Source organism: Agelaius tricolor, unplaced genomic scaffold, assembly GCF_023055355.1.
Source record: "Agelaius tricolor isolate 1412-34295 unplaced genomic scaffold, bAgeTri1.0.p SCAF_6, whole genome shotgun sequence".
NCBI lineage: Eukaryota > Metazoa > Chordata > Aves > Passeriformes > Icteridae > Agelaius > Agelaius tricolor.
Genome location: NW_027269266.1, coordinates 27,293,029 through 27,307,020, shown reverse-complemented (window position 1 = coordinate 27,307,020; position 13,992 = coordinate 27,293,029). Strand labels below are relative to the sequence as shown.

The window sequence follows — 13,992 nt, the reverse complement described above, 5'->3', positions numbered from 1 at the left end:
GCATGTGGTAGCAACATGGAATGAGTCACAAAGAAAGAAGCTTTGTGATGCCTTTTTCCTGCCAGAAATGGAAACAAGCAGCCCTATTATTTAAATTATACTTTGGTATAGTACCATAACCCACACTGTATCACTGCATTGTTAAGACCGTGCAAATACTACATGAAGCTTACCATTAGAAAATTTTTCTCCAGACCTGGTTACCTCAAACCTTCATTGTAAGTGACTTGATTAAAATACTTCTCAGCATTACAAAGGTAAAGGGAGGCTAATCACTGCATTTCTTAGACTTCACTGGTAAGGTAAGAGTAGCTTCACTTGGTCACCCAGGCAAGAAAACAGGAGTTTAATATTCCTCCATCCTGTGTTGGTTCTGCAGAGCCTCTGGAAGTGTAAATGTCTCTTCATGCATTAAATGGAATAACTGATTTTCTACTTTAGGAAGCCAGTTTTATGAAGTTAGGTGGTAAATATTTTCAAACAAAAATCAAACAAAAATCAAACTGTATTGATAGGACAGGCTTCACCATATCAGTCTGTCATGCTGTCACATTTTTGAAAGGCAGCTGCTCATTCCACACTTCCATGTGTTAAGCGCACGCTATCCACACTATAATAATGAGTCTGTGTGGCTTGAAATCCTTTAGATTTTTTGTTTATTTAAAGTAACACTCTTAATAAAATAAAACTTTGATATTTGTCTTGAGCGATATAAATACCCGCAGTAAGAGTTACTGTGCTCCTCTGTTCTTTCTCAGGAAAGAATTCAGCTTAGAAAACTTAGTTATAACTAGTGCATAATTTCAATTGGTGCAATAATTATTTTTTAAAAATTACATGGCAAAAATTCAATCAACATATTTAATTAGCAGTATTGATTGAATTCAAACGAGCAATTCATATGCAAAGATCCAAGAACTTCAAGCTGTTAGTTGTGCATGGACCCTACACCTGCAGAGAAACCCCATGAGGTTCTGTGTGGGGAGAAACCTCTGCCTGTGCCAAGAAGCATATGTGATATAGACAGGAATATTAGCAGCTCATATAGCTGCTTTTTTTTTTACAAAGTATGTGAGGCATGGCTATTACCTACCCCTGCTCCTTCTTAGACTCAAGTTGAGAAAGATGTGGCTTCTTCTGTCACCTCTTTAGGGAGAGAGGAGCTTTTAAATTTGTCATTTCTAGTCACTTTAAGAAATAGAAGAAATCAGTGGAGAACAAATTATTTTGGAGAGTCAAAAATGAACATGTAGAATAAAGGAGATATTTTTTCTGCAGGCCATTGAGAAATGTTGATCTGTGCAAAATGGGTGCAAAGTGATGAACATTACAATTTTTTATCATGAAGTAAAATACTTTACATGTGAGTAATTCATGGAGGTAAATGTCTACACAAAGAAGAGGCAAATTTAGCTAAAGGTCTTCTTTCCCACAAATTAGTTTTCCACCATTTGTTTATTTTGTAGATTTGGAATCACATGATCATAGAATCATGGAGTTGTTTGGGTTAGAGTACCTTAAAGATCATTTAGTTCCAACTGCCCATGGGCAGGGAACATTTCACTAGACAAAGATCAGATCCTCATCCATTCCAATCTTAAACACTTGCAGGGATGGAAAATTCACAACCTCTTTGGGCAACCTCAGCCTCACAGTAGAGAACTTCTTCCTAATATCTAATCTAAACCTACTCTCTTTCATCTTAAAACCATTCCACCTTGTCCTATCACTATATGCCCTTATCAAAGTCCCTCTCCATCCTTGTAAGCCCCCTTTAGGTACTATACATAGTAAAGGAATGGATGAAAGTAGGCTCTAAAAAGATGTATTGCAGGAGAATAAGGTAGAGGGAGATTAAACAGCAGCCTTTAACCAAAAAAAGGAAAGACTAATTTTACAAAAAAATACGTCCTTAGATTATGTACAACAAGTCACTAGGAGGAAGGAACCTGAAATAGTATTTGTCTTTCTGCTTAAGATATGTTAACTGCAAAATCTACTTTAGAGAGGTTTTGATTCAGGAGGATTAGCTGTTTGATCATGAAAGCAATTTTGAAGACCATTGGTGGAGAAGGCAACTGTTCTTTGGATGGAGTAGAGGGAGGTAAACTGAGTGCTCCCAAAGACTTTGAAACTGGAATGAAGTACTGCTATCTCTGCTGCCCTCTGAAATATAATGTCTATTCCATCCCTGTTTAAACGTGGGAGGTAGAAAGGAGAATGTATCACCTAAGCAGTACCAAAATCTCAACTGACTTTTATGTAACGATAAACCAGAACTCACTCCTACACCTTCCTGGGTGCCAAAAGCTCCAGCTGTCCTTTGTGCACCTGCCAAAACCTCCCCTTTTTCTCAACAGCTGCTGCAAAGTACTTGTACACATTCAGTGTAAAGTTCTGTAATGTAACATGAAGCAGATCATTTTAAGTAAGTGAGCAGGTGACTTAAGTAATCTTAATCATAAGGTTCTGGTACCGCTCCTTAATTTCCAAAGTCCATTTTCTTCAAGTGATGGATTTTGGAAATATTTTATAATAACTAAGAAGACATTTAATACTAAGATTTATTTAAATTAATTTTAATCTCTAAAATATATTTGATATTTTTATGGGAATGTCTTTGAAGTAGAAAATGGAATTCCTTCAAGTTATATTCTATGAGCACTTACATTTATTCGTAGGTTGTACACTTCTATTTACTCCTGTAAGTTTCTGAATAAACTATCAGGAAAATATTATCTGTATGCATGCAAAAAAGGCAAGTTTCAGCTGTACAACACCAGGGATTTATGTAAATTTCAGGAGTTTGACTTTCCTTAAGACTTGCGTCTAAATTTCAGGAGTTTGACTTTCCTTAAGACTTGGCATCATAAATGTACTATCTAAAAATAACAGGAATGTTTTCAAGGCCAAAGAAAGTTTAGAAGTAAACCTAATTTTTTTTTTCTAATTTCAAAAACTCAGGGTTATTTTTTGTTATTCATATGTTTGTCTGTATCAGAGGAAAGTAAATTGAAAGATTTAAAAATAAAAGCAAAAGTAAATGGACAGTGGCTGACCGAGGAAGAATGCTTTAAAGGCTTGATGCTTGGGTCTTCACGACATATCTTTTAGGTACATTAAAACATGGAATTAGGATACTGACTGCAAAGACTCTTGCTTAGAAATATGGATCCCTTAAAGCAAAAGAATAGCTACAACTGGCACAGCACTCGTTTCTAATTTTTAAGGCTCTCTAGATATCAGGCCTCAAATTTTAATCTTGTTTGGGACTCATGCCACTAAAACCTGGAATAGAAAACTGGATTTTAGGAAAGAATTTTTCATTTCCAGAAAATAGGTTTTATAAAGAAAAAGTATTTTTTCTTAAAAGAAGAAAGGGAGCTGATAGTAGAACTAAGACAGTTTGAATTCAGTCATTACTTTTTCATTCAATTATTCTTAAACTTTACATGACTGAAAGGCTCTGCTGAAGAAGGAGCATTAAATCAGAAGTTCAGAAAATATTTACATTTTGAATCAAAAGGAGTTGTTCATGTCCACATAAGGAAGTTATATTAAAGATACACATCCAACTCAGCCCATCATGTGGTCCTTAAGACTACTAAGGACCTATATATCATAAGTATGTAATAATTATTTTGGCAATGTAGACACTAACAATGTCAACCTCATTGTTTTGACTCCCCTCCTATGATTCCTACAGAGCAGACCTTAAAATAAATTGGTCACAGCAAAACATTTATCTTGTAGATCAGGAGATATGTGATGAGAAATAATTTATTTGTATCTAAAGTAACAGTCTAATCATCAGATGTGGAGATGCAGATGCTAAACAACTTGTTGACTAAGGGAAAAGAAACAGGGCTTTCGTGCCAGTAAGCAGATGTGCTCAATAGACTGCCTCATAAGTGCTGATTTAGAAACAGCTGTTAATGCTGCCATCATCTTTAATACAGCTCATTTCCCGCCACTTCCTTTGTTTTCTGTGCATACACATGCTTGCTCCATACAGTCAAGTTGTGCTAGTCAAAGGGTGGAGACGAGAGAGTGCATTTCAATAAACAGTAGGCAATCAGGACTTGATTCTGGGAGGTGGTGAGCATGCTCAGACCCTACTGGAGCTAACTTAGCCTTGAAAAATAGCATTAAAAGCTCTGTAAATCTTATTAAGTTTGTCACAGTAGATCTTTAAACTTTCTTAAAGGATATAACTTTTTGCAAAAGTTGTGAATGTCACTACTAGTTCTTTCACTGGGGGAAATTTCAAAAATTTTTAAAGTTAATTTCAGCTAGATTTTTTCTTTCTATTTTTCTTTCAATTTTTCTTTATTTTTCTTTCAGTCATTCAGTCACTCTCTGTCACTCTTGATCTATTCTATTCTATTCTATTCTGCACTGTTCTATTCTACTTCTTTTATTTTCTATCTTCTTTCTTTGTCCTCTCTCCTTTATGTTTCTCAGGGTTTTTGTTTTCATTCATGTTATATGCAAGACCTGAAAGATTTAAATGAGTTGTGTGTTTAAAAAGCATTTTTTTTCCATGAACCAAGATAAACTGATGCTCTGAATTACTTCACACAAAGTTTGCTTCACTTCCTTTCCATTACTAAAATATCAATGGATCACATATCAGTAACAATTATACCCTCTATAACTGACCTTCAGCTCCAAAGGAAGTTCAGAATTCCAATATCTAAATTTGATCTCTAGAGGAAATAACAAGTGAAGTACCTGTCTCATATTATTAGCACACGAGCATTAAGGTCTTCATTTAGAATCTATTGAGCTGTATGAAAAAACTCACATTGACATTAGTGTACTTTGGATCAGATCAAAAGCGAACTTCAATACTTCATAATGGAGGATATAATGAAATATATAGTAAAAAATATTTTGTATATGTATAATACATTCCCTTATATAAGAACCCTGCTGTACATTAACACAGCAAATGGCATCAAAATAAACTCACAATATTTTCAATCATAAACTTGACTATAAATGATTTCTAGCGTTTGAGAATAATCTTTGACATACCAAAAAAGTAATAGCTTATTTTATATTCTGTAAGTAAATCAGATGCAGTTTATTTAAGGTAATGAACAAAAGTATTGAACAAAAAAGACTTTTTTCCCCCCTTTTTAACATTGTTACCATCTTCTCTTTATGGGAAGGCTATAAGTTTGTCAGTAGTATATTTCCTCCCACGAGATTATCAGGGTTACTTTCTTCCTTCTACACTCAAGACAGCGCATGCAAAGGGAGCTGGAGTAATTTCAGCCCAACTTTCCCAAAATGCCATGTTTCCCATACAACGGGTCACCAGCAGACATAGCATTACATGCTGGGTCCTTGGAGGAATATGCAAAATATACTCATCCTTGAAAAGGGAATTCATGATCCCTTCACTGATTTATATCAACTAATATGCAGATGCTGACCTCTACTAATCCCTGGTGGAGGCACTTTAAGGCATAATTTTATGAGCTGATCTGAAGGTTGGTGATCTGAATGAAGATGTACTCCCCAGCCTGGATTCAGTTACTCATTACCTGGAGCTGGGGTCAATCTTTTGGGTTTAATGCTCAAGGAGACAGACTCCTCTCAACTCTGCTGTTGTCAAGTGGCCTGAATTATAACAAGCAGAACCAAAATGTATTGTCATAAAAAATGAAAACCAGAATAAGTTATTAAATTACAGTAGAAAACAGTCAAAAAATGTCAGTTTAGCAGATGTGAGACTTAGTTTTGTCTGTGAGAGAACAGAAATGAGCACCTGTAACAGAAGCCAGGCAGTAATCATCCTGTTTACCCCTGTCCCTTGCAGGACAGTCTCTGACTGGTCACAGGGGTATTAGCTTCAGTTTCTCAAGTATTCACAAATGAACTGACCACATCCAGGAGGCCTGGATGTCTCTTATTCCAGTAAGTTAAAGTAGGTTGCATCCAGGCTGTGCACTGAAACCTTTACTTCAAATGCATTATTGTCATTTTTCTTGAAACCATGTTTTCTGTACATTATTATTACTCTCTTCTGGGCTTTGAGTGATGTGAATTATTCTGTGAATGTTCAAGGACATAAAAATATCCAGAGAATTGCTTGGACCTTTTCATAATTACTCCAATCCTGTAATTTTTTCTTACCAAAGAAAAATGGCTTGGCCCTTATTTCATAAGAAGTGGGATAATATCCTGTGATAATGGGTCCAATCCAAAGTGTATTATTTTTGATGTTCAGATAATGATTGCAGTTGTATCTACTGCATTACCTGGCACAAGTAGAGCAGTGCCTTTTGCAAGGGAAACTTCACTGTTAAACAAAACCTCCACAATGAAACAAAATATTATCACTTCTCCCAGAAAGCTGCCAATGCTGTACCCTTTTGAAGATGTTGTTTCCAGGGACACTTCTGATACCAGTTCTGAGTATGGTAATTTCCAATATCACAGCAGCCAGTAATAAATACCTTCCCTTTTACACTTTTGCACTTGGCAAGCTAGATTTGTTTGGCTCTAATGAGCTGACTAGAGGAAAAGATGTGCTCTGCTTTAAGGCTCTTAACTAACCTGGAATCATTTTTCTCTGTTCCCAAGTGATTTGCTTTAACGGCTCATTTTGGCTTTAACAGGAATATAGAGTATTAAAAAAATAAATAACCTCTCTTCCTTCCTAGATACATATACAAAGAGCGTGATGCTATCAATCAGTTCAACTGTAGTAAAATTTTAATGTAAAATTCAAAGTGATAGTAAAGGTTAAAAACTGTGAGGTTTCCTGGATGTGTAAGACAGATTCAGCAAAACAGCATTTTTGTGGCTCTATTACTCATGTTGAACAATATGTCCTGCTGTGCCTGTTGCTTGCTGATTCTTTTAAAACTCTGAAACACATTCTGCTAAACGCAGCAGAGGATATACCAGCATTGCAAGCTTTCTTGCTTTTTTTCCAAGTTAAATGTTGCAGGCATTGTTTATTTTCTGTGGAGCCTTCATCTGAAGAGCTGCACACACACACACACACACACACACACACACACACACAAGATTTTTCAGCAACATTAACTCCAAATGAATCAAACCGAACAATATTCTATTCATACTGTTCTCAGTGACAGTACTTGAAGCTGATCTGAAATCAGCCTTTAATCTGGTCCAATATATTTGACAGCTGCTATGCACATCTTTTTTTTTCTTTACTTTCCCTTTGGCTATTGAAAAATATTGTGGTTTGCAGTGCAAATAATTTAGGTTTACTTTTCCCTCATATATTTCCATACAGAGATGGGGAGGAGCGGAAATGAGTTTCAGCTGGCATAAAATCTTGGGGTTTAATTTGACTTAAACATAGGTACATTTTTAGTGTTCCATGTTATGAATTTCTTTTTCATTCTTATCTGAAATTATTTGCTAATTTTGACTCAATTTATAAATGCCCTGCCTTCTGACTTTGGGGGTATTTATTTGTCTAAAAAATTTGACCAGGGTCTATGGTTAAATGCAGCAGAATAAAGGATCAGTTGACTAGAATAATTTTAATACATTTGTGAAATAGACAGGGAAGTCTTAAGCTCTTATAGTAAGAAATGGTCTTTCAGATACTTCAGCAAGTTTAAAAAAAAAGGGAACCTTTAAAGTGCTGCACCTGAAACTCATCACCAGCTTACAGAAACAAAGAAGAAAGCAATGCCAAATTTCAGGCAAGTTGTTTTGCAGAGTAACTACCCTCTGTTGAAGAGTTCTCTGTTACTCAAAATGTACGTTCTTTTGCACAGTCCCTTGATGGGAAACATTTTGACTTTGTTTCTCTCTCTGACAAATGCCATTAATATGTTTTTCAAGAGTATGTGATCTTTTTAATGTTTTCTAAAGGGCTCGGAGATGTTCCTACAGAACTATCTGGAGGAGATAGCCCAGCTGTCTTCTTAAGAGTAATCCCTTTTCCTCCCTTGCAGTCATTATCCCCAGTGTTCACATCCTATCCAAAACTGAATTGCCTGGTCTTCAGGGAAAGCTTGCTAAGCTCTTTACCATCCAGACAGAAAGGCACATTAGGAAAATACAATCCCCAAGTGCTGCGCTACAGGTAGAAAATTCATTTTTACCTTCAGTGACTCCATCTTTATTTTCTTGTTTTGTCTTCTGTGAAGGTAAAAGTTTGGTTCCAGAACAGACGGATGAAGTGGAAGCGTGTAAAAGGGGGCCAGCAAGGGGCAGCCGCCCGGGAGAAGGAACTGGTGAATGTGAAAAAGGGCACGCTGCTCCCCTCCGAGCTCTCTGGCATCGGCGCCGCCGGGCTCCAGCACACGGGGGACTCTCTAGCCAACGACGACAGCCACGACAGCGACCACAGCTCTGAGCACGCACACTTATGATACACAGAGAGTGCCCCAGCTCCGTTCTCAGGAAAGATGCTTTGCTGGCAAGCCTTACACAGGCATCGTTTACTTATGCAAGTGACTCTGGCAGTGATCTTTTAAGTTGTTATGGAAAATTCAGGCTTATTGTGTCTGCTTTTCTCAATTCTTAGATGGTTTACAGTAAGTGCCATGTCTTAAAGGTGCCTCAAGAGTGGAGAAGTGGAAGACAAACTTACTTTGAACATTCCAGATTTGTTTGTCGTTTTTATGACAGCGGGCAGGTATTTTTGCTTAAGCTTGCACTGAAAATTACATTGCTCTCAAAGACGTTATATTCTGAAAACCACAGTGCCACCAAATCACTATCTAGTGGATAAGAAATGTATTTTAACTCTGTATATATTTACCTTACAGCATTTTCCTGTCTTCACTAATTTTTAGCAATGCATTCATATTAGCTGATGGCAATAGTCACTCATGACAATAAATGGCTTTTTGTCTCTATATCTTTGTTTTGTTTTACCAAAGACATACAATACATGCAGATACTTTTGTTCAAGTAGAGAACAATACAATAGTATCTGCTAGGACACATCCTTGTATGACAGACAAAACAAACCTTATGTTGCATTTACTATCAACTGCTGCTAATAGGGTATTATTAAATTTACCTAGCTACTCAATTCTTCCTATCTTATAACTGCAAAAAATGATTTTTACAATCATAAGGATAGTCCAGTAACCTGCCAAAAATGTCATGTTCCACTCATGCCCAGTGGAAACTTTCCAAAGGATTATTGGTCTCTACTTTGTCATAATTGAGTACATTGATAAATGCTGTAACTCTGCAGAAATGTTGTTGCTTCATGTTCAGTTTGAAAAAACAGCAGATAAACTGAAAGCTATTATCAACTGCTTATGTTGGTAGGAATCAAAATATGAAGGTAACTCTATATTGTGTCCCATGTGTAAAATCAAGACATATTTTCTGTTATAAGCTTTTGTGTACATACAGGCAAATACCAAACCCCAAAATTTAATGCAAACTATTGATTGTACTTTGTAAAGAAATATGTTTAATAAATAATCCTTTTTAAATAACTCTAGTCTCTCTACAGTGATTTCATAGGACTCTGAAAGTGATTTTTGCCTATGCAGCTCTATCTCTTTTTGTGTCTTTTGGAACTTCTTCTGGGGACAACACAAAGCTGTTTTGAAATTTAGGCTTTTAATCTTGGACAAACCTTCTACCTTGATCCATTTGGGAAACTCTTTCCTTTAGCAGGAAAAATTTAACTAGCAGCTAATGATGTCTTCAGCCAAAACCAACAAGAGTTTGTTCCATCATTTTTCCATATTTAAAGCAAATGTAAAGGGTTATTTTGTAGAACTTGTTGAAATGGATGAAAGGGAATAAATTTAAGGAAGGGATGCATACTTATATTAATCATACCTTTGTTCAATATAAAGTTGTTTAATATAAAAATTCAAAGCATCTCCCCAAAAATTCAGAGATTAATTGGACTGGGTAGTGCGATAGAAGGAAGTGGGTGAAAAAAAGAGGGACCAAGAAACGTGCACATCCTAGCAGGTACTTGTGAGCATTCACTGAAATCTGCTATGTGGAGAGTAGGGTATCATGAAAATTAAATGGAATCAAGAAATCTGTGTCTATTTTCCAAATCCTTTCCACTGTAAGTTTGATCTTTCTTGCACATTAATTGTTGCCTTGACCATTTTAGTTTAAAATATCCAAGCAAAGGGTAATTAATTTCTTAAAAGACTTCAGAGCATTTTATTGATTCCAGCACTTAAGGGGCTTTGCATTTTTCTCAGTTCTTTTTAAAATGCCTTTGTCATACAAAAGTGCTGAGAACAGGAATGGGATAAGATAACTATTGTGAACACTTATATTTTTGATTTTATGTCTGGGTGGGAAAGGTTTTTGGGTTTTGCAGGGATTATGAGAACAGAAAAAACTTACAGTGATTCATACTAAAGCTTTTACTCTTGGCTATTTTTTCCTCCCCCTTAAATGAAATATAACTACATTTCAAAATGAAAAATTACAATGGAAAGCTGAAAATAATTATCTTTAATTTTCAAATAACACTTAACCACAGAGATTTATTCAAATATTAAGTGACTTGTTTCGCTAGTAAAGGGGAGAGAAGATGTCTTCCAAGTACTCTTGGCCAAAAATACCTTTCAAGGTTTGCAGAATTGTTTCTTGCTGTCATTCATGAAAAAATTACAACTGCATCTGAAAACAGATCAACCAAGTTTGAGCTGACACTTTACAAAACAAATGGAAGTGCTTTATTTACATTATGTGAAACGCACCAATGTGTTCCTAGCCCAAGGCATTTTGTGAGGTGTGTTACTCTGTTAGTGGCACAGGGATTGGACTGGGTTACTTGCTGTGAGGGAGCAGCCAGCTTTTCCTATTGAGAAAGATAGTATTTTTCCATTTTCTTAGTTTTAACTGAATCTGCTGAGATTTAGAGCACAGGTTGAAGAGAGAGAAAGGTGAAAGTTGATTTACAGTGCTAGGAGGTGGGTTTTTTTATTTTAGGTAAGTGAATGAACTTGAAACAAAGGACCAAATAATGTAACTTTATATTTCAGAAAAAAAAGACAACTAAAACAAATTAACATTTCCTATGCTTTAAAAGCAGTTCAGACTTTGAAAATGGCTGTAAGTGTTAATTTCTCAGATTACTTAAGGACTTCTGTCAGCTTTTAACGACTGTTTTTTGGTACACCCTTGGTGCGCACACTGTGGTGCAGAGATCCTGCACTGGCAGTAGCTGATCCTATGAAGGTACAGTGATCTTGCTACTATGTTCTTGAAGGAACTTCCTTGCATGCTCAGCCCCACAGAAATACAGCCATGCTTCTTCCAGATTTCAGCTAGCTCCTATTCAAGCCATGTAGAGCAGCAACAAATGCCCCACACTTTATAAGCACCTCTTTGCAGGTCAGCAGGTCTGCTCAGGACTCATCAATGCAGATGGTGTCTCATTTTCTTCTGAATATTCCAATTACCCAAAAACTCTTTTATGGAAGCTCCTGGGATCAACCACCTGTGGTAAGACAGGTAGTTGATGCCATGACTTTGTATCAAAGTTGTAGCACAATTTTGTTACTGAAAACAGATATGGTTAAAGGCTTTTGAACTATAACTTAAGGGCTGGTTTTATCTTTGTTGTTTTCTATCTGTCTGCAGACTGTTAAGTCTTCTACCAGTCTAGCCATATGATATAGCTAAGCCTTTGCTATTTAACACATGGACAAAATCAACCCCTAAGATTGTGACTTGCCCGAAGTTGGGCAAGCAGTTGGTTATAGAGTGAAATGTAAATGTGATGAAACCTAGTAAGGTTGGTTATCTTTATTATTTACTGTTATTAAATAGTGGATAATCACTTTTTATGAGTTGCTGTCAATGAATCTGGCTTCTGACGAATAATGAGGATTTTGAGTAACCATAGTTTCGACATCGTATTTCTCCAGAGTCAATTTCTGATTTTCTGTTGGTGTGTCTCTGAGCCAGGCATAAAAATGTACTCAGGAAATATACACAGAAAATATAATTGACTGTAAAACGACAGTGATGCTTAACAGTTTAATTTTCATGATAAGAATTCTTTTTTCTCAGGTACAAAGCTATACATTAATTGCAGGGTTTCTTTCTCTTCCTTTATGACTGTTTTTTTATTTCATTATTTTGTTTATTTTAGCTTCATTATTTTAGGTATTGAGATATTGTTAAAACAATACCATTGCAAGGTGGCTGAATTTATTTAACTACACAAAAAGTAGTACTTTTTGTGCAAAAGTACAAAAGTAGAATCTTTTCTTGACTTTTCATTGGATCCAAAAGTAGTCAGAAAAAAGGGAGCACAAGAAGAGACTCTATACCAATATCTTTCTACCACAGGCCAAGTTCCAAGGTAGTTTATGTTTCCTGCTTTCTTAAGTGGAGGTTCTGACTGCTGCAATAATATTATTTATACAAATAAAGAAAGAAGCAGTATTAGGACATGCACTATTAGTAGCTATGAGGAGACATAAATTAGGGACAAAATGTCAGCTTGAGCCTTCATTTAGAATTTCCTGGCTTCAGTCATTTGGTGTCTCTTGGGTGAGCTTGTATTTAAGAAAGTACATGCAGTATTTAAGATAAATACAAGATTCAAGAAATTTTAGAGAATATAATTTAACTATTTATGAACTGTAATTTAATATCATTATTTAATGTGTGTGGATTGAAAAGGAGAATTCAGCGTGCGACCTGATGTCTACATTCATTTAAAAAAGGCATCATAACAGATAACTGGCAGTAACTGGCATAGGGCTTCAGTAGTGATGGACACTATAACCTCAGATTAATAATGACTCACTGGAGCTCATTTGCTTTTATATATTTCTTTCCATTTTAATTTTAAGCCCGTGGTCTTTTGGCATCATTTACAGCTGAGAGCTGTGTTGTAGGAATCACTTTCAATGTAATTTAATGCCCTTGGCTGTTAGTCAGGGCCTCCATATGGCATAATAAGAGGTTATCACATTCATCTGTAAAAACTGCAAATGTTTTAGCAGTTTCTCAGTCCTTTATTACCTCTGTCCAAGTTGTGCATGCAGGACTGAACAGTAGACTTGGTTGAGATCAATAAACAGAGAAGACTCCACAAAGCATTGTAAATGAAGAGTTTGTTAAATAGTAGCTGTAGTAGGAAATAACCATAGTTATTGTTTTGTTTGTTTGGGTTTTTTTTCCCCCCAGCATTTTTCTTTAGGAAAACTCCAAAGATTTTAAAAGGGCACTCAAGAAATTTGTACTGGCCAGCTGGACAGGCCAACTAAGCCATGTGGGATTAGATTCAGGGCTCTAGTGAATGTCCTGTGATGGTTCTTTCTTTTTAAATATTATTTGCCCCTTGAATGCCTTCTATGACAAACTACTCCAACTCTTGCAACCCTCACTCCTTCCCTTATCTGGATTCACAAAAAAAAGAGCAGTATGTCATTCTTCAAAGAAGAATTGAATAATATATTTAAGATAAGGTGTAAGAATGTGATTCAGGATATTAAATAATTATTAAAATGTTACTGATTCTGTTCAGAGGACTAATTAACAGGAATAAAGTGTGTTGCCACATTCCTGTTCTTCCATAAAGGATTTTGTTTTATTCATGTTTGGAATTTGTGAACGAAAAACTTTAAAAATCTTTGTGTATTATGTTTAATAAGGTTATATACTTGAACTCAAATATTTAATTCTGTTGTCTAATAGAATAAGATTACTAGCTTACAGATTGACATCTCTCAAGAAAGAAAATATTTGGACACAAGTACTTTTCTGCTAATATTTTGATTATTTTTGAAATTTTGAAAATTTAGCCTCCATGAGGAGAAATTTTGTGAAATGTTATTTACATTGGTGACCAACTAATTAATGAGATTCACTCATCCTTTGAGTAAACATCACTAGAATTGTTTTCTGCAGGAATTTATTGTCTCATAACCACACAATAATATAATGAAATTTGTATTATAAAAGCATGCTCCAAAACAATATGAAGCAATTAATGTGGTAGATATCTGTAGGAATAGTTTGTAATTAGGG

At 35.6% G+C, this 13,992-nt stretch overlaps 1 protein-coding gene across 1 annotated transcript in view; it reads left to right on the top strand.

Moving 5' to 3' along the window:
- Positions 1 to 9,461, top strand: part of MEOX2 (mesenchyme homeobox 2) — a 52,478-nt gene extending 43,017 nt beyond the window's left edge. Inside the window, exon 3 of the mRNA XM_071429115.1 lies at positions 8,151 to 9,461. Coding sequence (XP_071285216.1) covers positions 8,151 to 8,375 — 225 coding nt within the window. The 3' untranslated portion in view covers positions 8,376 to 9,461. The remainder of the gene's footprint in view (positions 1 to 8,150) is intronic.
- Positions 9,462 to 13,992: the final 4,531 nt, after the last annotated feature.